At 41.4% G+C, this 23,740-nt stretch overlaps 2 protein-coding genes across 4 annotated transcripts; both read left to right on the forward strand.

The window, feature by feature from the left end:
- Positions 1-4,268: 4,268 nt before the first annotated feature.
- Positions 4,269-8,961, forward strand: LOC122724378 (dynactin subunit 1-like). Its single transcript, XM_043959110.1, has 6 exons — positions 4,269-4,495; positions 6,633-6,687; positions 6,811-7,144; positions 7,247-7,440; positions 7,574-8,167; positions 8,929-8,961. Exons 1-6 carry the CDS (start codon positions 4,269-4,271, stop codon positions 8,959-8,961), a joined length of 1,437 nt encoding a protein of 478 aa, XP_043815045.1.
- An 8,147-nt stretch (positions 8,962-17,108) lies between these two features.
- On the forward strand, positions 17,109-23,725 carry LOC110621221 (OVARIAN TUMOR DOMAIN-containing deubiquitinating enzyme 12). Of its 3 annotated transcripts, none has more exons than XM_021765411.2 (11): positions 17,109-17,316; positions 17,924-18,278; positions 18,363-18,526; positions 19,510-19,583; positions 21,325-21,379; positions 21,536-21,610; positions 21,712-21,785; positions 21,876-21,924; positions 22,313-22,397; positions 22,985-23,041; positions 23,266-23,725. In XM_021765411.2, the coding sequence occupies exons 2-11, from the start codon at positions 17,954-17,956 to the stop codon at positions 23,271-23,273; spliced, it is 966 nt and encodes a 321-aa protein (XP_021621103.1). In that variant the 5' UTR covers positions 17,109-17,316; positions 17,924-17,953; the 3' UTR covers positions 23,274-23,725. The 3 variants fall into 3 exon arrangements, with proteins under 3 accessions (XP_021621103.1, XP_021621101.1, XP_021621102.1); XM_021765409.2 differs by having other exon boundaries at positions 23,349-23,725; XM_021765410.2 differs by having other exon boundaries at positions 17,110-17,316; positions 17,924-18,251; positions 23,349-23,725.
- The last annotated feature ends 15 nt before the right edge of the window (positions 23,726-23,740 follow it).

Below are 23,740 nucleotides of genomic sequence, written 5' to 3' on the forward strand. Positions count from 1 at the left end.
TTGGAGTTGTAGGACTGGAAAATAAGAACCGCTGCCCCTCTTGGGCAGAGCTCAGATTATTTGGAATGACGTTAAGGTTATTTTCTTGGTGGTTTGCCATTGTGGATCTCAGTGGGTTTTGAAAGTGAAAACTCCGGTGATGAAAAGATCTCCTTCGTTTCCCACAGACGGCGCCATTTGATAAATATTTTCCTCTTCCTGGTCCATGATAGATCTGGTTTTCTTCTGGGTCCCTTCTTGCTGGGCTCCCTGGTGGATCTCTCCATGTTCTTCCTGGTGAAGGGACCTGTAAAATAAGAAAGAATGGTCAGGGGCCTACCGGGTGTGCCCCGGTAGAGGCCCTCCGACGCTCAAGTCAGATTTTATGGCTCAGAGTAGTATATTTAGGCAAGGGTTACAGAAAGAATAAAAATGGTGTCCAGGAAGGAAAAGGAAGAAGAAGAGAGCCCCCCTCTGCGTGGCCTCTACCGTGATATATATATCTGTCTCTCTGCCACAATGCTAGCTGTCTTCTGTTGCCTAGCTCCGTATGTACGAATGTGTCAGGCGCCTGCTCCATGCGTAACGGTCATTAATTCTCCTCTGATACGTATGATTCTCCTCTGATACGCATGCGGAAGGACCTACCAGCGGGGCATCTTGGTCATTTTCCCCTTTCCGGGCTGGGTTGAATGGTAGGGCTGAAGTTGAACCTGGTGAGGGCCTGATTACTGGGCCGAGAGGTTTGGGCCGGTTTGATTGAGGAGTCTAGGCGGAGTCCGGCCCTGTGACTGAGCGGGCTGGACCTGGCTCTCGAGGGGAATATTGAAGCCTTTGGATCATGGACTTTTTTTATGGGCCTGGCCTTTTATACCGGGGTGAAGAAATCCAGCGATCATCACCAATAATTATTATTATCGCAGAATCTCATGTCAAATAAAAAAATCAATGAAAAATAAAAACAAAAAATAAAACAAAAAAAATCAAACAAGATCAAACCATCGAACTCCTTTTCTCAAAGGAGAATAGTCCAACACGGATCATTTGTCTTAATTTTTTACTCTTTTTATCTCATTTTATTCTCTTTAATTTCCTTTAAAATATCAATAATTTGATAATGTATTATTGAATATTGCAACTCACTTTATTCTCCCTATTTTGTATGATTGAATATTGCAATAAAAAATTAAAAAATTAATGGTGGGATACCAAAAAGCGAGGAAACGTGGGATATAAAATAAAACTTTTAAAAAAATAAAAATGAAAAAAAAAGTTTATTATAGTTCATTGAAATTAAAAGTAATGTTGATATTTAAATAAAAGAAAAACATTAAAAAATCTTTGTTTTTATCGTTTAAATATTAATAAAAATAAATTCACAATAAAAAAATAATTATTTCCGCGAATAAGGCAATAATTTTTATCGTTGACTATTATTGTGGAAAAATAGTGAAAATTTCAATTGAGATGGCTTGAAATGAGAGTATCTTTCTACATGACAAGAAAAAAAAAAGGAATATTGTTTTTATTTTTTTTTTTTTTTTGTCATTGGATAGAGTTTTTTTTTTCTAAATAAAATTATTTATTTTATTAATAAAATTCAATTAAACAAATAAAGATATCTTCCCAAAAAGTGTGACGATTATGCCTAATAGATTTTCCGGTCAAAGTATGAACAGCTAGAAAAGCATTACGACGAATCCATCTAACAGAAATACTAATTATAGAGTTTAACAAAAATTTACAATTATTCAAAATTAAACTCTTGTATAAAATAATTTGATAAAAATAATTTGATAAAAATGCTCATCAAGTACTTGTCTAAACGCTGCGCAAAATAATTTGGCAAAGATACTTCTCATTCTTTCTTATCTTTCGAACATAAATTATTAAAGTCTCCCGAACAAAACTACCGAAGAGAGTTTCTACGAGATAAAACTCGAATAACATTCCAAGACTGACGTCGTCGATGTGATTTCGAAAACCCATAAAAACTAGTAAACATCCATTGAATATTACCTTTCGAAACAATTAAATCAATAAAATTTAAAGAAAAACTAATTATATAAACAGATACATTACTGTAAGGCCTCATCCCAATCATTATCTATTAACCGAGAAACAACCATTTAAAATGTAAAAAATTACGAAAAATTTTTATAATAATAAAAATTAATTGGATTATATGTGAGAAACATCCCCACCATATAGAAATCATAAGTGACGATCGAAATATCTCTGAAACTCTTAATAGGGACAACAACATCTTTTTTTTATCGATAGCCAATTAACGCAGATCGTCTTTTATGAAAAATAAGAAATTAAGTTTAAGAGAAAGAGAATGCGAGAGTATTGAGTCACAAAAGAATTATAGAGAAAATTTGCGTCGAAAGTTTTATAAAAAAAATATTGGAGAGAGATTATATTATTTTTTTAACATATAAATTGTATTTACTGATGAGAAATGTTGATACATTTAACCTCTATGTATGTTATGAAAAATATATTTTTTTAAATATTAAAAAATAGTTAATAAAAAATATTTGTCCAATAAAAAATATGTCATTTAAAAAAATAATTTATTTTTAAAAATTAAGCATAAATTTTAATTTCATATATACATTTAACGAATAAACTATTACATGTATATACATAATTTAATTAGAATATTAGGAAATAAGTTATTAAACTAATAATCTGAATTATCCAATGTATACATCACAATATAAAAACTAAAAACTTAAAAATATATATATATAAAAAAAGTAAAAAGATATCACGCATCCAAAACTAATTTTCGAAGTTGGGTTTTGGCCATTTTGCTCTTTAGTTAAATATTTTTTTTTTTCTTTTAATAAGCTTGCATTTAGTGAAATTAGCTAATTACAATACTAAAAGGATGTAGAGTTTAACTCAAAAAACTAAAATACATTAATATTTCACAATAAAACCAACAAAATCCACAAATTCAGTATAAAAAATCCAGAAGTCCACAACTAAAAATTTGCAGTAGCCACAGTGACCCAAGACTCATAATCTGCAACAGTCTACAGCCCAAAAGCAACATACGATTCTGCTAAGACATCCCTTACCGCCATAGCCGACTAGCAACACTAATATCCATTAAACAAGCAAAAGCAGGCCATCCGACCTTGCTAGCAATCAGAGGACAGTGAGAATTATATTAATTAATTCATGAGAGTTAATTTTATTTAATTTATGCTTAATATAATTGATGATCTGAGATCCAATAGAATAGGGTTTTTCAAGGGTTTTGTGTTACAGAATAAGGCTTAAAACTTTCTGAGGAGGGGACTCCTCTTTTATACATTGTCTTGCTTGCTGGTGACGTGTAAAGGTCTCTCCAGGATTGGGTCACGCGTCTCTGCCATACAGATTCGGGTGTACTAGGGTATCAGCTGCCTGTTACATGCGTAACGGCCTCTGATTCTCCTCATACGTACGTTCGAGCGGATCTGCCAGGCTGTCTGGTGAGTACTGTTCTGGACCCCGGGCTGGGCCGAGAGTTGGGCTGGACGCTGGGCCTGAGAGGGGTCTGCTGGTCAGGGATCAGGCTGGACTGAGTGAGAAAGCTTGGTCGAGCCTGGCCCGGAAGCTGGAATGAGCCAGGCTTGTTGGGGGGTATCAAGTACGTGGACCTCTGTGTCATGGGCCTTTGGCTGTGGTCAAGCCCCTGTTCTGGGGTGAAGAAATCCAGCGGTCATCAATTGCCCCTTCACCTTCTCGGGAGTTATTGCTCCAACTGCCGAGGGGGTGAATATCAAGAACCATCATGGCTGCGCCTGTTCGTGTCCAGGTGTCTTTATAATACTCTTTCATTTTTTTATCTTTGCGCAGTTTCTGAATCCTATCTGCTCTTTCCTCTTTCGGACTTTTCTTTATTCTCCGCGTTCTCGGTTATTTTTGCTTTCCTGTCATTGTTATCTGGACATGTCTTTTCTTTCCTTTCTCATGAATATCTTTGAAGAATTCTGACAGCATTAATTGAGAATTCGGCTCTACCTTGTCCTGCAAAACATAAACTTTTGGATATATATATTAACCTCACCTCTTTACCATTCCCAGGCACTTTGTTGGAACAGAGAGATTTTCTTGTTTTATCTGTGAAGGATCCATTTGGTGCCTTCTTCAAGCGGGCGAAGGCGAGCTTGATATTACATTGCTGTGTTGCCCCAGGAATTTGTTTTAATCTTACTTTTATCATCTCGACGGAAAATTGTGCTAACTTATCTCTGTTTTGGGACTCTTTCGTAGTACCTGAGACGAAGATGAGTCAATTCAAAATTTCAGAGGAGTGGATGTTACCTCTAAGGAGTTTGAATGTTGCTTTGGGGATCCGTCTGGTAGGGCGGTTGATGGGTGGGACCATTCGGCAAGTTGCTGAAATTATTTTGCCCAGATCTTCTGGCCGACCTCCCCCGTTGCTGCCTTCTTTGGATATAAATGGAAGGGGCTCAAGTGCTCGGCTTGTTGTTTTCTTTGATGTGAAGCACCAGTATTATTAGTCTCTTTGATGTGAAGTACCAGTATTACGCGAGACTGAGATCTGCTACACTCAGTCAAGCTTCTGCTGGTACCTTCACACGTTAGCCCGGCGATCCTCCTGAGGTCGTAATCTGAAGCCCGTGTTTTTTTATGCGTGATATACACACAGCATATGACATGTGAGTTTGTCACGCGTATCACACTTGGGCAACCGAATGCCGACCTACAGAGGATCCATGGGAAACGCTTATGAGGATTAACTTCTTGGCTTTCTGCAGCTCTTTCTGCCAAACTCACATATCGAGCTGCGAGAGTTTCTCCGAACCGAAGGCCGAAGTAGTAGGATAGGTGATAACGATGTAATTGTTGATGATGATGCATGTGGCTATGTAAATCTTTTAAGGATAGTCTTTCGTCCCGTAGTGTAGGCCTTTGTAACGTGCTGTAATGTGCTTTTGTTTTAATGAAGTTCTCGTTTTCGTTCATACTTGAGTTGTTCTTTCTCTACCATGGATGGGGTACTGAAACTGCTTTTCTTCGTAGCTTTAACTGAAATTTGTTTTTTCCGAGCTGAACTAACTGTACTCGTGAGCCGGACTTCGGATCCATTTAGCCAACTGGGCTTTCATATTTCCAAACTGGGTTGTCTGACCGATCTATGAGCTCGGTCTCTACTTAGATGAATTGAGCTTTGAGTCTCCTTCATCCGGGCTCTCAGGTGCGTTGTCCGAGCTAGACTAGCCGACCTGAGAGCTCTGTCTTTCGCTTAGTGAAATGAGCTCTGGGTTAGCTGGTCGGGCTCTCAGGTCATGTTGTCCGAGCTGGACTATTCCGACCTATGAGCTCGGCTTCTGATAAGTTGAACTCTAAGCTCTCAGCTCAGTATAGATCCGAGGTACCCTTGTTTTAACAAGTCAAATCTTATATATTCTATGTGATGAGTAGGTCTAACCTTTATCATGCTTTCATCTGCTTGCATCTTTGAGTTTTTCTTTCCATTTCCTTGATACTTGCCATGGATGTGGTGAAGTGATGAATCTTGTGGGTTACGTTGTCTTGGCTGGAGATCAGGTCTGAACAAGTTGGGCTTGCCTGGGCCTTTAAGTGATGGGCTATCATTGTGGACCTGGCCCTTGATAGGTGTAGACAAGCCCAGCGATCATCCGTTTGCCCCTTTACCTTCTCTCCGGTTATTACTTAACCGTTGAGAGGGTAAACTTCGAGAGCAATTAATGATCGCGCCGCTCCAAGACAAAACTGTTCAGATCAACGTTCCGTCTCATCATTGCCTTTCATTTCGAATTCCTTCTGTCTTCCGAAGAAATTAGCTCTCTTCTGCTCTCTGGCTTCCTGCGACTCCTTTTGCGTTTTTCACCTTATTGTGTTCTCAGGTACGCTCCCTTGTTCTTCAATGGCAAGTTCAAAGCTTCCTGATGTTGTTAACCTTGAGTCACGTATTACGTCTTCCAATATAACTGATCACATCTCCCGGAGGCTTCTAGATACTCCGTTGTATTTTATTCGAGCACCTCGTCCAAATGAGAGGATAGTTCTTCCCTACCCTCCCCCTCCTGGTTTAGTGGATCCCCAAGAGGGTCGTAGCATAGTGTTTTTCCTAAAGCAGAGAGAATTTGGTCTACCATTTCCTTTTTCCCCTTTCTTTGTTGAGGTCTTTGAATACTTTGGGGTAACTCCTCGAATGTTATCCCCAAATTCCATTTTATTCATGTCCTGTTTCGAGTCTATCTGTCTGTGTTGGGGTTTCACACCTACGGCCTGTCTGTTTGTTACTTTTTTCCGCCTGGTTAGGGCGAAGCAAAACTTCTATTACTTTTCCCCCCGCAATGGGCTATCTCTTCTTACGGGCTACAAGGATTCTATAAAGGGGTGGATAGAGAATTTCCTTGTGGCGGAGCTGAAACTAGGGTCCTGCCGATCGTGGGATGTGGGCCTAAGTTGGGGGGAGATCTTTCCGGGCTGTAATGATCTGCCCGAATTGAGTCTTATTGAGCAGGTTGGGCTGCTTCGACTGACTTCCGTTGAGAGGAAGTATGATGTCGAGAAGTGTATGTTTGCGGCCAACCTTAGGGATATCCAGGACACGGGTATAGTGCTTTGTCCGGCTATTCTGTTTCTTCGTTGTTAAGAATATCAGATAATATGCTGATTCTGTATAACTTCTTATTTTTTGCAGCTTCTGAGGTTAAAATGGACGGCATCAAATTCCCCAAGAACCTTGACCTGTCTCGGGAGAACATGCACGCAATTTTTGACGCCTTCGGGGATGGGCGTTCTGTAACTGAGATTGCTATAGAGCTAGCTCAGATCGCTTCCTCCGAGAAGGTCAGCCGGCCTTCTGGTAAAGCTTCTTCTCGAGCTTCCAAGCCGAGCTCTCACAGCACTAAATCAGCTCAGCCATCTAGCCGTGGTGGGTTGAGCTCAAAGTCTACTGAACAAGTGGGACAGGGTGATGCCCATTCTACTGAGGAGGTGTCAAGGGGAAAGTTTAAGTCCCCTGCTGAAGACAAGGAGACCTCTGGGACGGGGATGGAGATCATCCTCCTAGGGGGTCAAAGTCCAGAGGTTTCTGGTGAAAGTGCCCCTGCCCCTGTGAGGACTGAACCTGAGGGTTCTGAGGGCATTCCAGCAAAGATCGGAGGCAAGCGCCCAGCCTCTTCTGGAAAATCTGCCTCTTCTCCTGTCCGGAAGAAGTCCAGGGTTGCAACAGGATCTTCTCCAGCTCTTCCTCCCATTGGGAAAGGGAAAGGTGTTGCTGCTGACCCGTCATTGCCTTCTCCTGGCAATTCTCTAAAGACGTCGGGTATTACATCCGAGTCTCCGGCCAGTGCTGTTGCCGACCTTCTTAGGGAGCAAATGTTTGGTGGAGCCATAGAGGCCTCGGATCCACGCCTTCTTGCTCTGACCGGCCTTTTAGCCAGCTTTACCAAGGAGCAAGCATCCTTCCAGTCTCGCTCTCGTGAGGAGCTCGGATCGTCCATTAGGGAGATGCTTCTAATGGTAAGTCATTTTTCCCCCTCCTTTCAGTTTGCTTTGTTTCTTTTTCTTGATGGTTGCGTTTTCATGTTAGGTGACGGGCCTCTTTATGGAGGTGGATATCCGTGATCGCTCCCTCCGGGAGTCCGTAGATCGCCGAATTGAAGAGGCACGTCTAGAGGAGAATATATCTGCCACCAGTGATGCGAGGGGCAATTTGGTAGCTGCTCGGGAGCAGATCCAGTCCCTCCAGGTGGAATTGCATTCTGCGTTGGAGGCCCTCAAAAAGGCTGAAGAGAAAACAGCCGAGACGGCAAAGCATACCTCGTCCTTAGAAGATGAGTTGTCTCGGACTCGCAATGTTCTCCAGGAGGCTGATGAGAGGGCAGCTACCTTGGAGGTTCGCTGTAGAGGAGTGCTAGAGCAGCTGTCCTCTATGACAGAGGCTCTCAAGGAGAGAGATGAGGCCGTTAGCCAGAAAGCTGAAGTCCAGCGCCAATTTGATGCCTTAAAGGCTGATCTCGAAGGACTTCAGACTCATCTGGAGGAAGTAAAGGCTCAGAGAGAGATGGCCTTAGCTCGGGTGCAGGTCCTTGAGCAGGAGTTGAGCACAAGCTCTGACCGTATCAGAGACTTGACTTCCTCAGCTGAAGAGTTCGACCTTCGCCAACAACAGCTGAAAAATGAAGTCAGAGTTTTGGAACATAAATGTTTAGCCCTGCTTGAGGTGGTAAAGTATGCCGAAGGGAAGGCTCAGCTGAAGCGCGATCAGTACATAGCGGAGTATCAGGAGTCTGATGAGCTAAAGGGTAAAATTGAGCAGGCCTGTGAAGCTCATCTTCAGGACTACAAAGATTCTTATGAGTTTGAGGAATTTGTAGCCGAGGCTTGTGAAGAACATCTTGATGAGTATAAAGCTTCTAGTGAAATGAAACAGGCTATCTTTGATAAGGCCTACCGCATGTATGTAACTGGCTACAATCGCGGTTTAAGAGAAGCTAGACAGGCTCCTGATATTCCTTTGGCCAAGCTTCGTAGGCGCGAAGTGGACTCAGATGGCGAGTCAGTGCTATACGGGGAGGATGATTTCCCTTTGCCCCGAGGAGATTGCCGGAGGGACCGAGATCGGCCAGCTGAGTCTTCTTCAGAGGGATCCGAGCTAGGGTCGGAGGAGGACGATCCTGATTCTGTGAAAGAAGGCCTTCACCCTGGGTCAGAAATTGCCCCTACTATTGAGAGCTCTGGTCCAAAGGACACCGAGCTTCCTTCAGGGGTGGCTGTAAATAGAAATAGTGAGGGTGTTCTTATTGATGTAAGTCCTTTAAGGACTATTCATCCTCCTTCCTCACCGGAGAAATAAATTGTAATAGTTATTAATGGAATATTAGTTTCCTTTTTGTTTTTCATATTCTTTGACATTTATCTTTACTCTTCGTATGTGTAATGTAGACTTCATATGTTTATTCAGAAGCTCTAAATTAATCTTAAGTTGTGAGTTCAGCTCTTAGCTGTCGTCTGAGAGATCAAATCTCGTACCCATTTGATGGCAACTGTCATGCTAGTTTTTGACTTCTAGTCCTTCTTTCTTCGTTGTGACTTTGTATATTTATTTTAAATAAACTGATTTAGGCTTTTGATTATAGCCTTAGTATCCTCCTAAGGATTTATGAGTTCTTCTATGGAGGGCGCTCGGCCTTTGTTTTTGGCTTTCGTATCTTGATCTTTTGAAGAAATGAATCTATCCGAGCTAGGAGCTCGGTTTTGGGCTTATCGGTCCGAACTGGGAGCTCGACCTCTCTCTCTCTTTTTTTTTTTTTTTGGCGGGCCCTGAAGTCCTTCACCAACTATTCTTACCTTCAGGAGGTCTTACGAGATCCTGGCTGTGCCGGGGTGACCTTGGGGCCTCACCGGCTATCCTTTATTTTGTTCTTCCGGGAGTTCTACGGGATCCCGGTCTTCTTCTTTACTGAGGTCTCTATGTCTTAGGGAGGTTTTCTTTTGCCAGGAGATCTTGGGGATCCTGGTCTTGTAATTCCGGGACGACCTATCCTGGTCTTGTAATTCCGGGACGACCTTGGGGATCCCGGTCTTCTACCTCCAGGAGGTCTCTATGTCTCAAGGAGGTCTTCTTAGTGCCAGGAGATCTTGGGGATCCTGGTCTTGCATCCGGGCGATCTTGGGGATCCCGGTCTTCTACCTCCAGGAGGTCTCTATGTCTCAAGGAGGTTTTCTAGTGCCAGGAGATCTTGGGGATCCTGGTCTTCTGCCTCACCGAGGTCCCTATGTCTCAGTAAGGTTTTCTAGTGCCGGGAGATCTTGGGGATCCCAGTCTTCTACCTCCAGGAGGTCTCTAGTGCCAGGAGATCTTGGGGATCCTGGTCTTGTATCCGGGAGATCTTGGGGATCCCGATCTTCTACCTCCAGGAGGTCTCTATGTCTCAAGGAGGTCTTCTTTCGCCAGGAGATCTTGGGGATCCTGGTCTTGTGTCCGGGAGATCTTGGGGATCCCGGTCTTCTACCTCCAGGAGGTCTCTATGTCTCAAGGAGGTCTTCTTTCGCCAGGAGATCTTGGGGATCCTGGTCTTGTGTCCGGGAGATCTTGGGGATCCCGGTCTTCTACCTCCAGGAGGTCTCTATGTCTCAAGGAGGTCTTCTTTCGCCAGGAGATCTTGGGGATCCTGGTCTTGCATCCGGGAGATCTTGGGGATCCCGGTCTTCTACCTCCAGGAGGTCTCTATGTCTCAAGGAGGTCTTCTTTCGCCAGGAGATCTTGGGGATCCTGGTCTTGCATCCGGGAGATCTTGGGGATCCCGGTCTTCTAGTTTTGTTCTTTCTTTTTCAAAGAGAAGTAACATTCTTAATGGAGATAACATCAATGCGTAAAGAATGGCGTTATTTAATTTATTTGTGCCTTTCAGAGTACAATATTTTCTTTACATATATTTCAAGGGAAGTACCTTTTTAAGTGCTGGATGTTCCAGGCGTGGGGCTCGGGGTTTCCTTGCATATCTTCAATTCGGTATACCCCGGGCTTAACCACTTTTGTCACCTTGAATGGACCTTCCCAGGTCGGTGCTAGCTTGCCTGCGGCTGCTCTTTTTCCTGTAGCTTCCAAGTTTCTTAAAGTCAGGTCTCCCACCTTTAAGCTTCTTTCTCTGACCTTTTGATTATAATATCTTGCCGCTCGTTGTTGATAAGCAGCAGTTCGGACTTGTGCTTCTTCCCTAACTTCTTCAAGAGCATCCAGGTTGCTTCTTAACTTGTCCCCATTAGTGTCCTCGCTGAGAAATTGAACTCGATGAGTGGGGATCTGTAATTCAACTGGAACTACGGCCTCTGTACCGTAAGCGAGTGCGAACGGTGTTTCCTTAGTGGGTGCTCTGGGAGTAGTTCGGAGTGCCCATAGGATACTATTGAGTTCTTCTGCCCAGTTTTCCTTTGCACCATCCAGCCGCTTTTTTAATCCTTGGAGGATTGCTCTGTTAGTGACTTCCGTTTGACCATTGGTCTGAGGATGGGCCACGGAGGAGAACTTATGCCATATGCCCACGTTCGTCGTGAAGGTTTTGAAAGTGTTGCAGTCAAATTGTCTGCCGTTGTCTGAGATAAGCACTCTGGGTATGCCAAATCTGCAGATGATATGCCCCCATACGAAATCTATCATCTTTCTGGCTGTGATTGTTGCTATTGCTTCTGCCTCTGGCCATTTCGAGAAGTATTCCACAGCTACCACTACAAATTTTCTTTGCCCCGTAGTCTTGGGGAAAGGGCCCAGGATGTCAATTCCCCATTGCGAGAAAGGCCATGGACTGGATATGCTTGCTTGAGGAGTGGCAGGGGTCCTGATGGCATTAGCAAATCTCTGACATACGTCGCACCTTCGGACAAACTCTTCTGCTTCTTTCTTAACAGTGGGCCAGTAGTATCCTTGCCTGAATATTTTGTTAGCTAATGTCTCTGCTCCCTCGTGAGCCCCACATAGGCCTCTATGTATTTCCTCCATTACCCTTGCAGCTTCTTCCGGACTTACACACCGGAGCCATGGGCTGGACTTCCCCTTTCTGTACAAAGTTCCCCTTATTACTTGGTAATTGGCAGCTCGAGCTGCTATCTTTCTGGCTTCGTCTTTATCTTCAGGGAGTTCGCCCTTCTCCAAATATTTCAGATAGGGGCTCATCCAAGTTGGGCTCTGGTCCACCTGCAGTACCGTGTTTGTCTTCTTGAAAGCAGGTGTGCGGATATGCTGTATGTATACTTCGTCAGGGAGCTGCTCTAATTCTTCTTTGGTCAATCGACTAAGCAGGTCTGCCTCCTCATTTTCATCCCGAGGTATTCTTTGAAATCTGACAATAACTCCCCGTTCTGCGAGCTCGGCTTCTATGGCTTTTACTTTATCCAGATAGTTCTGCATGATGGGGTCTCTGGCTTGATATACCCCCGTTACCTGGTTGATCACCAGTTGAGAGTCACTATTTACTTCGAGGTCGGTTACCCCTACTTCCGAGGCTACCAACATCCCATTCACCAAGGCCTCGTACTCGGCCATATTGTTAGAAGCCTTGAATTCTAACCGTAAAGCATAACACACTTTGAAGCCCTCCGGCCCCTTAAGCATTATCCCTGCGCCGCTGCCCTCAGATCCTGATGCTCCGTCTACATATAGCTTCCAGCTAAATTCTTGGGAAAGCTCTCGCTCTCCTTCCTTTCTAGGCATCTCCGAGGATGATTCTTCCTTCTCCTCGTTGAATGAGCATTCTGCTATGAAGTCAGCCAGCGCTTGAGATTTTATTGCTGTCCGAGGTCGGTATTCCAGACAGTAGGGGCTGATTTCCACGGACCATGCTAACATCCGTCCTGAAGTTTCCGGCCTACGTAGGATCTTCTTTAAGGGTTGGTTCGTCATCACAACTCCTTGGTGGCCTTCCAGATAAACTTTGAATTTCCGGACTGCTAACAACAAGGCATAAGCCAATTTTTCAATGTTCGAGTACCTGACCTCAGTGTCTCTAAGTACCTTGCTGATGTAGAAAATAGGTTTCTGCTCTCCTCCTTCTACCCTTACTAGTACCGCGCTGATTGCCTGTTCTGAGGCTGCCAAATATATCAGAAGCTCTTCCCCTTTTATGGGACTGCTGAGCACGTGAGGCGAGCTAAGATATTTCTTAAGTTCCGCGAAAGCTTTTTGGCAGTCTTCCGTCCATTCGAAGTTTGGTACCTTTCTCAACTTTTTGAAGAATGGTAAACACTTTTCTGCTGACTTCGACATAAATCGGTTAAGCGCCACCACTCTCCCGGTTAATCTCTGGACGTCCCTTACGCAGGTCGGCTCTGGCATATTCAATATGGCTTCTACTTTCTCCGGATTAGGCTCAATGCCTCTTCCACTCACCATGTATCCCAAGAACTTTCCTCCCCTGATGAAAAAAGCACATTTTGCTGGGTTTAACTTCATTCTGTATTGATCTAACACCCCAAATATCTCCCTTAGATCTGCTATGTGTTGTTGAAAAGTTGAACTTTTAACCACCATGTCATCCACATACACTTCTACATTCCTGCCAATCTGGTTCTTAAAGATTTTATTCATTAATCGTTGGTAAGTTGCCCCGGCATTTCTTAATCCGAAAGGCATAGCTTTGTAGCAGTAAGTCCCGTCTTCAGTTATAAATGAGGTTTTCTCCTCATCCGACTTCTCCATTGGGATTTGGTGATAACCAGACATAGCATCCAAAGAAGACATATAATCAAATCCGGCCGTTGAATCGACCATTTTATTAATATCGGGGAGGGGGTAACAATCTTTGGGGCAGGCTTTATTTAGGTCGGTAAAATCTATGCACATCCTGTATTTGCCATTGGCTTTTTTGACTAACACAGGATTTGCCAACCATTGTGGGTACATTGCTTCCCTAATAAAGCCTGCTTCTTCTAACTTCTGCACTTCCTCCCGGGTGGCTTGCTGTTTTTCTCTTCCTACTACTCTCTTCTTTTGCTTCACTGGTCTGGCCTCGGGGAGGACATTCAATCGGTGTGTCATCACTTTGGGGTCAATTCCTGGCATGTCTGAGGGCTTCCATGCGAAGGTCGACGCGTGACCTCGGATCAGAGTCATGACTTCACCTTTTTGTTCTTTGGTGAGGTTGGCATTAAGACTGAAAACCTTGCTTGCATCTGCTTCTGATAAGGGGAAGGTCTCCAATTCTCCGACTGGCTCTGTCCGGGCTTCTTTTGTTTCATCTCTGACCTCCAGAACTTCCGAGTCGAGTGCTTCTCCAGTTGAGCTCGGTTCTGTTACTGTGGCCAAGTATACCGCCCTTGCTTCTTCCTGGCTGCCCCGAACCATTCCCACTCCTTCTTCTGTTGGAAACTTGAGTGCCAAATACCTGATGCTGGTGACAGCTTCAAAGCTAAACAACGCCGGCCTCCCTAAAATCGCATTGTAACTCAGTGGGAGTTTAACCACCAAAAACACCTCATGATGGGTGCGAGCTCTGGGTGCTTCTCCCAAGGTAAGGGCCAGCTTCACCTTCCCTTCTACAAATACCGGTGCTCCTCCGATCCCTTTGATGGGTGACTGGTCCCGAACCAGCTGTTCCTCCGGGATTCCCATCTGCTGGAAAACCCGATATGGCAATAAATTGACCTTACTCCCATCATCCACCAGAACCTTCTTCACCCGAAAATTATGAATGACTGCTTCAATAACAAGCGCGTCATCATGGGGCATCTGAATGCCCTGTGCATCTTCTGAAGAGAAAACGATGGCCATGGGTGAGTGTTCAACGATCTGCATGACCTCGCCATTGCTGATCTCTCCTTCCCGGTTTCTCTTCTTTCCTCGACGGCTCATCCGTCCTCCAGTTCCTCCAACAATCATATTAATAGTCCCACTAGACCCATCATTCACTGGTCCAGCTCCGGTTCTCCTGGGCATCTGGGCTGCCGGACTGGGCGGAGGCCTCTGCCCCTCCGGTTTCTTCACAAAATTTTTGAGATGCCCCCTTTTTATCAATCTTTCAATCTCCGCGATTAACTGAAAACAGTTATTTGTATCGTGGCCATGTGTCCGGTGGTACTGACAATACTTGTCAGGATTCCTCTGATCTGCTTCCGACCTCATGGGTTTAGGCCACTGGAGGAACTCCTTATCCTGGACTGCCATGAGCACTTCGGCTCTGGAAGCGTTGAGGGGAGTAGGCTTCTCAGGAACCCAGGGGGGGAGCACTCGTGGTTCATGAGCCCTGGGAGGAGGGGGGGGCCTTTGATCCCTTCTTTCCCAGGCCTGCTTATATGGCTCAAGCCTCTTCCCACGCTTCTTCTCGTGTTTCTCCAGCCTTCCTTCCTCCGGGGCTTTCTCTTTTCCTGCTACCCCTTTGGCAAATCTACTCGTTACTAAGGCGTCATCCTGCCTTATGTACTTTTCCGCCCTCTTCATCAACTCGGCCAGTGAGGTCGGAGGTTTCCTGCTCAAAGAACCAAAGAACTCGGCAGAGGTTGTTCCCTTTTGCATGGCCTCTACCGCCCTTCCTTCGTCGAGCTCGGGAATCTGCAGGGCCTCCGTATTGAAACGGGCGACCTACTCTCTGAGAGATTCACCAGCTTTTTGCCTAACTGTTTCCAGATAGCTTGTCTTCCTATCTGCTGGCACCCCGGCTACGAACCGGCTGATGAAGCGGAGGGCAAGGTCTCCAAAACTTTTAATGCTTCCGGCCTCCAGGCTGTTGAACCATGCCCTCGCTGGTCCCGAGAGCGTTGTTGGGAACACCTTGCACATCAGATCATCTGACAGAGTTTGCAACTCCATGAAGGTCTTATAGTTCATGACATGTTCTCTCGGGTTTCCAGCCCCATTATAGGCCGCCATCGGCGGCATCATAAACTTTTTGGGAACGGTCTCCTGCTGCATTACCTTTGAGAAGGGAGAAGAAGTAGGCAAGGAGGTTTGACTCTGATCTTTCTTACCTAGCTCGGCTAGGAGCTGCTCCTTCAACCTTTTCAGTTTTTGGTTCATTTTCTCGTCTTCTGGGTTGGATCTTTTGCCCAAACTACATTCTTCCTCCTCTGTCTCAGTTCCCGTTTCCCTGGTTGTTTCAGCAGAATAGTCGTCCACCTCTTCATTTTCTATCATCTCTCTTGCCCTTCTCCCATGGATTCGGGCCTCCGGTTCTTCCTCTTCTCCGGCATCGTGGTTGTTAGTTTGGAGGCGGATAGAGGTAGGTCGGGGTTCATCGGTTCTGGGTTCCTCCACTACTGGGAGTGCGTTTACTGGGGTGCTAAGTCCCCTTTGTTGCATTATCTGCCCCAACCAGTGAGCAGTGGTTTGTAGCTGGAGAGCCATGGTTTGAATGTCTTGGTTAGACAGGGTCATGGTGGGAGTATTCCCTGCCAAGCCTGGCGAGGGATTAAGAGAGATGGGTGTTTGGTTATTCAACGTCGTAGGGCTAGAAAAAGAGAACTGCTGCCCCTCTTGGGCGGAGCTTAAGTCATTTGGAATATTAAGGTTACTTTCTTGGTGGTTTGCCATTGTGGATCTCAGTGGGTTTTGAAAGTGAAAACTCTGGTGATGAAAAGATCTCCTTCGTTTCCCCACAGACGGCGCCAATTGATGATCTGAGATCCAATAGAATAGGGTTTTTCAAGGGTTTTGTGTTACAGAATAAGGCTTAAAACTTTCTGAGGAGGGGACTCCTCTTTTATACATTGTCTTGCTTGCTGGTGACGTGTAAAGGTCTCTCCAGGATTGGGCCACGCGTCTCTGCCATACAGATTCGGGTGTACTAGGGTATCAGCTGCCTGTTACATGCGTAACGGCCTCTGATTCTCCTCATGCGTACGTTCGAGCGGATCTGCCAGGTGTCTGGTGAGTACTGTTCTGGACCCCGGGCTGGGCCGAGAGTTGGGCTGGACGCTGGGCCTGAGAGGGGTCTGCTGGTCAGGGATCAGGCTGGACTGAGTGAGAAAGCTTGGTCGAGCCCGGCCCGGAAGCTGGAATGAGCCAGGCTTGTTGGGGGTATCAAGTACGTGGACCTCTGTGTCATGGGCCTTTGGCTGTGGTCAAGCCTCTGTTCTGGGGTGAAGAAATCCAGCGGTCATCAATAATTATTGAGTTTACAATATTAACATTATTTACTAGTTAATTTTTATTCTTATTAATTACATTAATTAATTCAAAATATTTAATTCTATACCTTTTTTTGTTTAACAATTGCATATGAACAATTTCCTTTTTTTTTTTTTCTCACAATTGCATAGAGTATATTAATCCCAAAGAAATCATATCCAATGTTATTTTTGATCACATAGTTAATATTACTTAGATAATAATATAATATATTAATATGTTATTTATTATTGTACTATATTTACAATTAATAAATATATTATTATTTTCTTAAAAAAAAAACACGTGAACTTTTTTTTGCCCTTTTAAGCTATATTTTGAAATGAAGTACAAAATAAATATCAATAAATTCTAATGAAATTAAATTTCATGAAGTATTTAGTATAATTTTTATTTTTACACCAAAATACAAATATCAATTTATGAACATTAAAAATACAAATAAATTAATATTAATAGATTAACTGTTAAATAATTAATGAGGGTTAAATTGTATTCCCTCGATAAATTAAGCAGCCAATTTATGCAAAAAATTTCCTCAATGAATTAAGGGAGAAAAATCTCTTCTCTTCTCTTCTCTTCTCTTTCTTTCGTTTCCTTCTCCAAAATTTTAATCGTTATCTTCTTCACTCCTCCTCTGTATAAAATACACAGTTTCTTTCTCTCTTTTTTCTATTGCCCGAAAGACTGAATCTATTTGAATCGAAGCTGACCAGGTGAGTTTGCTTCTTCTCTGTTGAATGATCTTATATTATCTAGTCTTTTTTCTTTCCATGTTTGTGTCTATGTGTTTGATTCTAGGATTTGATTAGTTGCTTGATGTTTTGCTGATTAAAGAAAAGGATTTTTTTTTTATAAAAAAATTGCATTTAAATCTTGGTAATTGATTGTATATTATTGGCTTTGCATGTTCGGTAGTTCATATCTTATTGGCTGCTAAAATAGACGAAAAAAGGAATTGAATTATTTATGAATTTTAAAGGGTTAAACTCCATTTTTAAAGTAATTGAATTATTTCATTTGGAAGTTTAAGAAAAAGGAAAAAAGTAAAAAAAAAAAAAAAAATTCTCTCCTTTTCAGAGACACGCTTATGCTAAAAGCTTTAAGTTTGTATGATCTCCAGTTTTTAATCTGGTAGTGGGTTCCACCATTGAGTGATTGCTTTGAAGATTTTTTTTTTCTTTTTCTCGAATCTAATGGTTGTCAGCCTAATCTCAAATGAGCTTGAGGTTCTCTGGCTACACCCTTGTTATTAGTGTTTTGATGTTAACGCAATAATATGTTATTATTGGACTAACTGGAGTAGCTAATGCAATTATTCAGGTTTTGGGTTGGGGTGATTCTTCAAAGAAAATGTCAATGTATGAGCAAGATTCAGATGTAATCCAATGGGGTCTTCGTCTGCTTGATGGGGATCCACCTTTTTATTCTGGCTATTATGGTGGTGCACTACAAACCGGGGATGATTATCATAAACATTATAGCAGATATCTTGATGACATGTCGCATTTTAGAGTTGAGGACAGTGATGAGATTATTGCCCGCACGCTGCAAGAAAAATTTACACAGTTAGCTATTGCTGAAGCCTCTGGATACTCACCGGCAAAAGAAGAGCACTTGGAAATATCTATGCATGAGCATGATTGGCAAGGTACCTCAACAAGGAGCTATAGTTCAGTTATGTGGTGAAGCTGCTGGCTGTACCTTCATTTTCTTTGGCAAGTTTCTTTAGTTGTTCTGATTAGATGTTTATGATGTGCAGGCCATGAGTATAATAGTCATGAAGATTCTGATGATATTTTTGCTTCTAGTTCATGTTCCAGCCCTGATAACGAAGAGGAGTGTTCCCATTCTCCAGATTTTACTGATGAATATGGACTCGATGAGGAAGTAGGCAAGAGGCTGAATCAAATGATTCCTATCCCTGTAAGTTTAGCTGCTATAAATCATCAGGATGGGTTGTTTTGCCCTCTTGGTGAGGCTAAATATGCCTGGGCATTTGTGGTTTCTTCACTATTGTTTGACTGATGGTTCTTCCAATTATAAAATAATTGACTTTTTTTTTTGTCAAAGGTTAAAAAATTGACTTAGTTAACTTGAAGAGGGGCCGGGTGGGGGGGGGGGGGGTTGATGCCTTTTCCATTAAGTTTCAATTACTGAATAATACAATAGATATGGGATGGAAAGTTGGGGTATACTCACCCAATTCACAAGTATTTGTCCAGTGACTGAGGGAGGTTCTGAATTTTATAATGTGCTTTTGATGGGGGCTTTGAAAGTTTGAAACTTGCACTTGCAAGTCCAATGTAATTTAGTAATTTAACATTTCTAATATTTAATTAGACTTACTTTGTGAATGATTCTCTGCTTGCTTTGTTATATTATGAAAATCATGTCTAACTGAAGATTGTTGCGTGGTTTACGAATAACTATAGCAACAATAACTAACCCTTGATTCCAAACTAGTTGGGGTCGGTCATCTTTTTGTCTATCAGCTGTTTCTGAATCGTCTCTACCTCTGCATCAATGTTCAATAATTGTAAAATAATCTGCACACATTTAATTGCACAAGGTCGATTCAATTGACATGCTTTCACTTGTATAGCTGTATAGCATATTCTTCCTTTCTTCTTCTCCAAAGGAGATTAAATGATCTGCTCTAATATGATTTTGCACATCAGAAAAACCTATTCATAGTAAGCACATAAATACACAAGCCTGAATGCCAATGTTTTGGCATGTGTTCAAGCTTTTATTAAGGCAATAATCCTACATATAATTCATTCAATTACCATTTTCTTCAACTTAATATCAAAGCGCACGCGTCTGCATGCATAAATTTTTTTTTAGCATATGAAGCTATGTTTATGAATTTTACTTATCCTAAATTTGGCCTCCATTCTGTGTAGCATGTTCCTAGAATCAATGGAGAAATACCTTCAATTGATGAAGCAACTTCAGATCATGAAAGGCTTCTTAATAGGTAATAGACTTAAAATTTGTGTTGTCATGAGCATTGTCAACAACTCAACACAGATCCTACTGAAGATAGCTCTATATTTTGGGTAATTTGAATTAGGCCAAGGGTCCAAATTGGCCCCTAAATTTATACCAAGCAGCTCATATTTTCCCTATATCTCAATTGCAGTAAATCAAGCCCTTTAAAAAAATTCACATTAGGTTAATTAAGTCTAACTGATATCTACTAGTAATGCATGAATACGTGCAGATTAGTTGGGAAAGACGAATATTAAAATCATTATTTTGATAAAAGATCAATTTCAAAATCTCCCAATTCTACTTAGTGAACTAAAAAAACATTTAATATTAGTTTTTAATATCTTTTGAGTACGGAATTCAGATCTTTAACCTCCCCAATTCAATCGTCACTGTTGCAGGCTTCATGGCCAATTATCTTTTTTTTTTTTTTTAAATTTTCTTTTTCTTTTTCAAACTTGTCTCTATGAAAAGAGGCTTCAAATTTGATGGGTTAAAACCCTAGTAGAATGGTGTGAGAGAAAGGAAGAGAATGGTGGATATGGTGGTCGAGTTGTTTGCCACCATCACTTCCTCCTATCTTTTAAGGATAAGGAAATCAAATCCTCCTCTCTTCAATCTCAAGAAGCCAAATTCAACTTTCTACTCCCAAGAGTTCGACAAGCTCCAAAATGTGCTCGTCAAGTTCAACACTGATAGTGCGTGCAAATATCTCATTGGGTTTGGTGGTATTTATAATTGATGAGTTGATGTGCTCTATAACAAGCTGTGGCGCGAATTTAATGCGTATGATGAGAATCCACTTGCAGGAGATCCAAAATGTGCTCATCAAGTTCAACACTGATAGTGCCTTCAAATTCCTCATCATTGGGGTTGGTGGCTATTTATAATCGATGGGTGGATGTTCTCTATAACAAGCTACGGCTTGCATTTAATGCATATGATAAGAATTCACTTGCAGGAGATCTTGATGAGAAAAGTTAAAATAGAAAAAGGTATAAATGGCTGGCAGTCATGGCTAAGAAAAACCGACTATTGTGAAATGTGGATGTACTTTACTAGGGAAGTCTAGGTTTTATGGATTTTTTCTAATTTAGTGATGCAACAAGAACAAAAAGGGAAAAAGTAAACGCAGAAAAATTGCAGTAGGCAATGTATATTAATATTTAATTAGAATTTACTAGAAACTTGACAATAAAGTTGCAGTAGGTAATGTATATTAATATTTAATTAGAATTTACTAGAAACTTGACAGATTAGCCAATTTATGTTTTATCCAAAATGTGCATTTCTAAGTATCAGTAACTAATGGTGTGCATGTTCACAAGTTGGTGCAGTTATCAAGTGACTTAATTAACTATATTTAAATTAGCGAAAGGTTTGATCAACTGTAGTTGAAATAAAGGGGCAACTTTGACTAGGTACAAGTTTAGTGGCTGGTTTGTAGACTTTTACCCTTCAGGTTTAGCAACATTTTCTGTGGGCATTTCCTGAAACAGAGGCTGCTTCTCTATATAATCAGAATTATGCAAAGATGTAAACTAATCCTGTCCCATTATTTTGGATTGTGGTTGTTTTGAGTTTTCTTTAGGTTTTCTCTTCGCCTTAAATTGCTTTGGTGCAATTGTCCATTGCATTTTCTGAGAACTTGTTTTGTTTTCTTTCTTCATCATGATGCATATAGTACCTATTGGTATTTCAATGTTTATATATTATCTTTTATCTAGATTGCAGTTATATGACTTTGTTGAGGTCAAAGTTCAGGGGGATGGTAATTGTCAGGTTAGTTTCTTGGTTGCCTTTATCTTTTTGTCTATCTTGTTAGTCCGAGTTAATCTTATTATTGTTGTTGCTTGATAAGCTTATTTATTAACAAAGTACTAGTAAAGCTAAAATCTTAGTATTTAGCGGACTGAGTATGACTTCTTTATTTCTCAGTTTCGTGCTTTATCAGATCAATTGTACAACACACCTGATCGCCACAAAGTTGTGAGGCTACATGTTGTAAATCAGGTTAGCTTTATTCCTGAACCTAATAATTAAACAGAATTTTTACTGAGTTGGTTACAATGGATGTGCCATTTATTCTGATGGCAATTCTTTCTAATCATCAGCTCAGATCTCACCCAGAGATATATGAAGGGTATGTACCAATGGAGTATGGTGACTATTTGAAGAAGATGTCCAAGTATTGACGCAACCCTTTCCTCCTAGTTAAGTATAAAGAGTTTTGGGTTCAATATGTTGATTCTATTATCCTTCAATTTGGTTATGCCAGGAGTGGTGAGTGGGGAGATCATGTCACATTGCAGGCAGCTGCAGATTCGGTATGGATAATAATGATGTTTTCCTTTTTGGGTGGGGGATGCAGGGCCTGGTTATTAAACTCTCACCTAAGATTTTCTGTTCAGTATGGATAACATGATAACATCTATTTCTTCTATGAAGGACAGGGGGACAGGAATTTTGTTTTATGCTTCGAATAATAATTGATGATTGACGTTATACGTTCCCTTATTTAAATTAAGCTATGAAAATGATTTTGAGGTTTGGTGAAACGAGTATGCCACCTGTCGTGTATATATATATATATATATATATTTTTTTTTTTTTTCTTCTGGTTTGAAGACAAAAGGTTCTGTAGTTATGTTTTCCCATTCCGTTAGTATCAACATGATTTTGTTCGATTCTAACACTGCCAAGTACTAATTGCAGTACGGTGTGAAAATACTTGTTATGACCTCTTTTAAGGACACCTGCTACATCGAGATCCTTCCTATTGACCAGAAGTCAAAAGGAGGTAATTTTTTTCATTTTATTTACCTGTTGAGCACTGGAAGCTACGGTGACATGTTCCTACAGATCTGTTGCTAGTTCTATTTGTCTCTGTTGGCAGGAAAATCCAAAAATATTTCCTTTTTAATTGCTCCAAATTGTTGCTTTTTCTGATATCAGTTCAATTGTATCTTACGTTATTAATGGTAATAAATGCAGATAAAGTTAATCGTACAAATTCTGATTAGATAATAATAATAATAATATGCTCCTGACCCCAGATTGGCAGAAACTTCATACTTTATACAAAGCATTGACGTAGAAGTTCTCACTTCATAGCTTGTTTCTTCATTAACTTCATATAAGCACTAAAAATTTGAAACCTTGAATCTAACAATTACGCCATAGTGCATAGAAGCAAATTGTTTGGACTTATTGATAATGATTTTGTAGCTACTTTTTGCTCTGCAATTAGATGTTCTTTTCTTCCCTCTTTCTCCCTCCCTTCAAGCATAATGCATTACTTATGTTATCTTTGTTTCTTGAGTAGGAAGTAGGAATATTTTTGTGGAACCTTTTTCTTTTGACGAAGAATTTGTATTATATATGCAGTAATCTTCTTGAGTTTTTGGGCTGAGGTACACTACAATTCCATATATTTTCAAGGAGGTAACCTCGGTTTCTTTTGCTTCGTGTATGTTTTCTTAAATTTACTGTTGGAGCCCTCTTAGAAGCTCGGAGAATGCTTTATCAAACTTGATAACTGGCGGAGCTTAACTTTTACATGATAGATTACAAATTAAATGACCAACTAACTTCGTATTTTTCTAAAACCATAGCTTTGATGTTGGTGTCAATTTTTTGCTTCATCTGATATGAGACTATGGTTTTAGGTGGATAAAAATGGAAGTTGTTAATTTAGCTGTCATTGTATCCCTGGGTGACTGATGCATCTCTTTTCATGGTCTTCATTCAGATATAACTTCTAATGAGCACCGAAAGAAGAAAAGGTGGTGGAGTTTTGGGTATAGGCATTAGGTATATCTGGCTCTTGTGGGCTATTCCTTATGCGTTCTCTGCTGCTATGGCTGGTATCTAGTGTGTGATCTTCTTGGTACAAGGCTTTCTTGTGTATATATATATATATATAATTTAAGCTAAAAGGATTTTATTGATAAGTTCGTACTCGCATTGTATTCTTTTGTATTAGTTTTCGTATCCCAAATTTGCAGGCATGCATAGCATGCCAGACGTTTCTGTAGAAAAAGAGAGGAAATCAAAGTCTGTTTACTTCGTAGTCTTTGGATATAAGATTAGAGATGGAATACAGGTTTGGATGAGTTTCATTTCTGATTCTCGACGAGTTCT

Source organism: Manihot esculenta, chromosome 8, assembly GCF_001659605.2.
Source record: "Manihot esculenta cultivar AM560-2 chromosome 8, M.esculenta_v8, whole genome shotgun sequence".
Classification (NCBI taxonomy): Eukaryota; Viridiplantae; Streptophyta; class Magnoliopsida; order Malpighiales; family Euphorbiaceae; genus Manihot; species Manihot esculenta.

Coding starts and splice junctions, on each gene's coding strand:
- LOC110621221 (XM_021765409.2), top strand. CDS start 17,954: ATGTCAATGTATGAGCAAGATTCAGATGTAATCCAATGGGGTCTTCGT. Junction 19,584..21,324: donor CATGAAAGGCTTCTTAATAG/GTAATAGACTTA, acceptor TCTTTTATCTAG/ATTGCAGTTATATGACTTTG. Junction 21,786..21,875: donor TATTTGAAGAAGATGTCCAA/GTATTGACGCAA, acceptor TGGTTATGCCAG/GAGTGGTGAGTGGGGAGATC.
- LOC122724378 (XM_043959110.1), top strand. CDS start 4,269: ATGAGTCAATTCAAAATTTCAGAGGAGTGGATGTTACCTCTAAGGAGT. Junction 6,688..6,810: donor TATTTTTTGCAGCTTCTGAG/GTTAAAATGGAC, acceptor GAGCTAGCTCAG/ATCGCTTCCTCCGAGAAGGT. Junction 8,168..8,928: donor AACAACAGCTGAAAAATGAA/GTCAGAGTTTTG, acceptor TGTGTAATGTAG/ACTTCATATGTTTATTCAGA.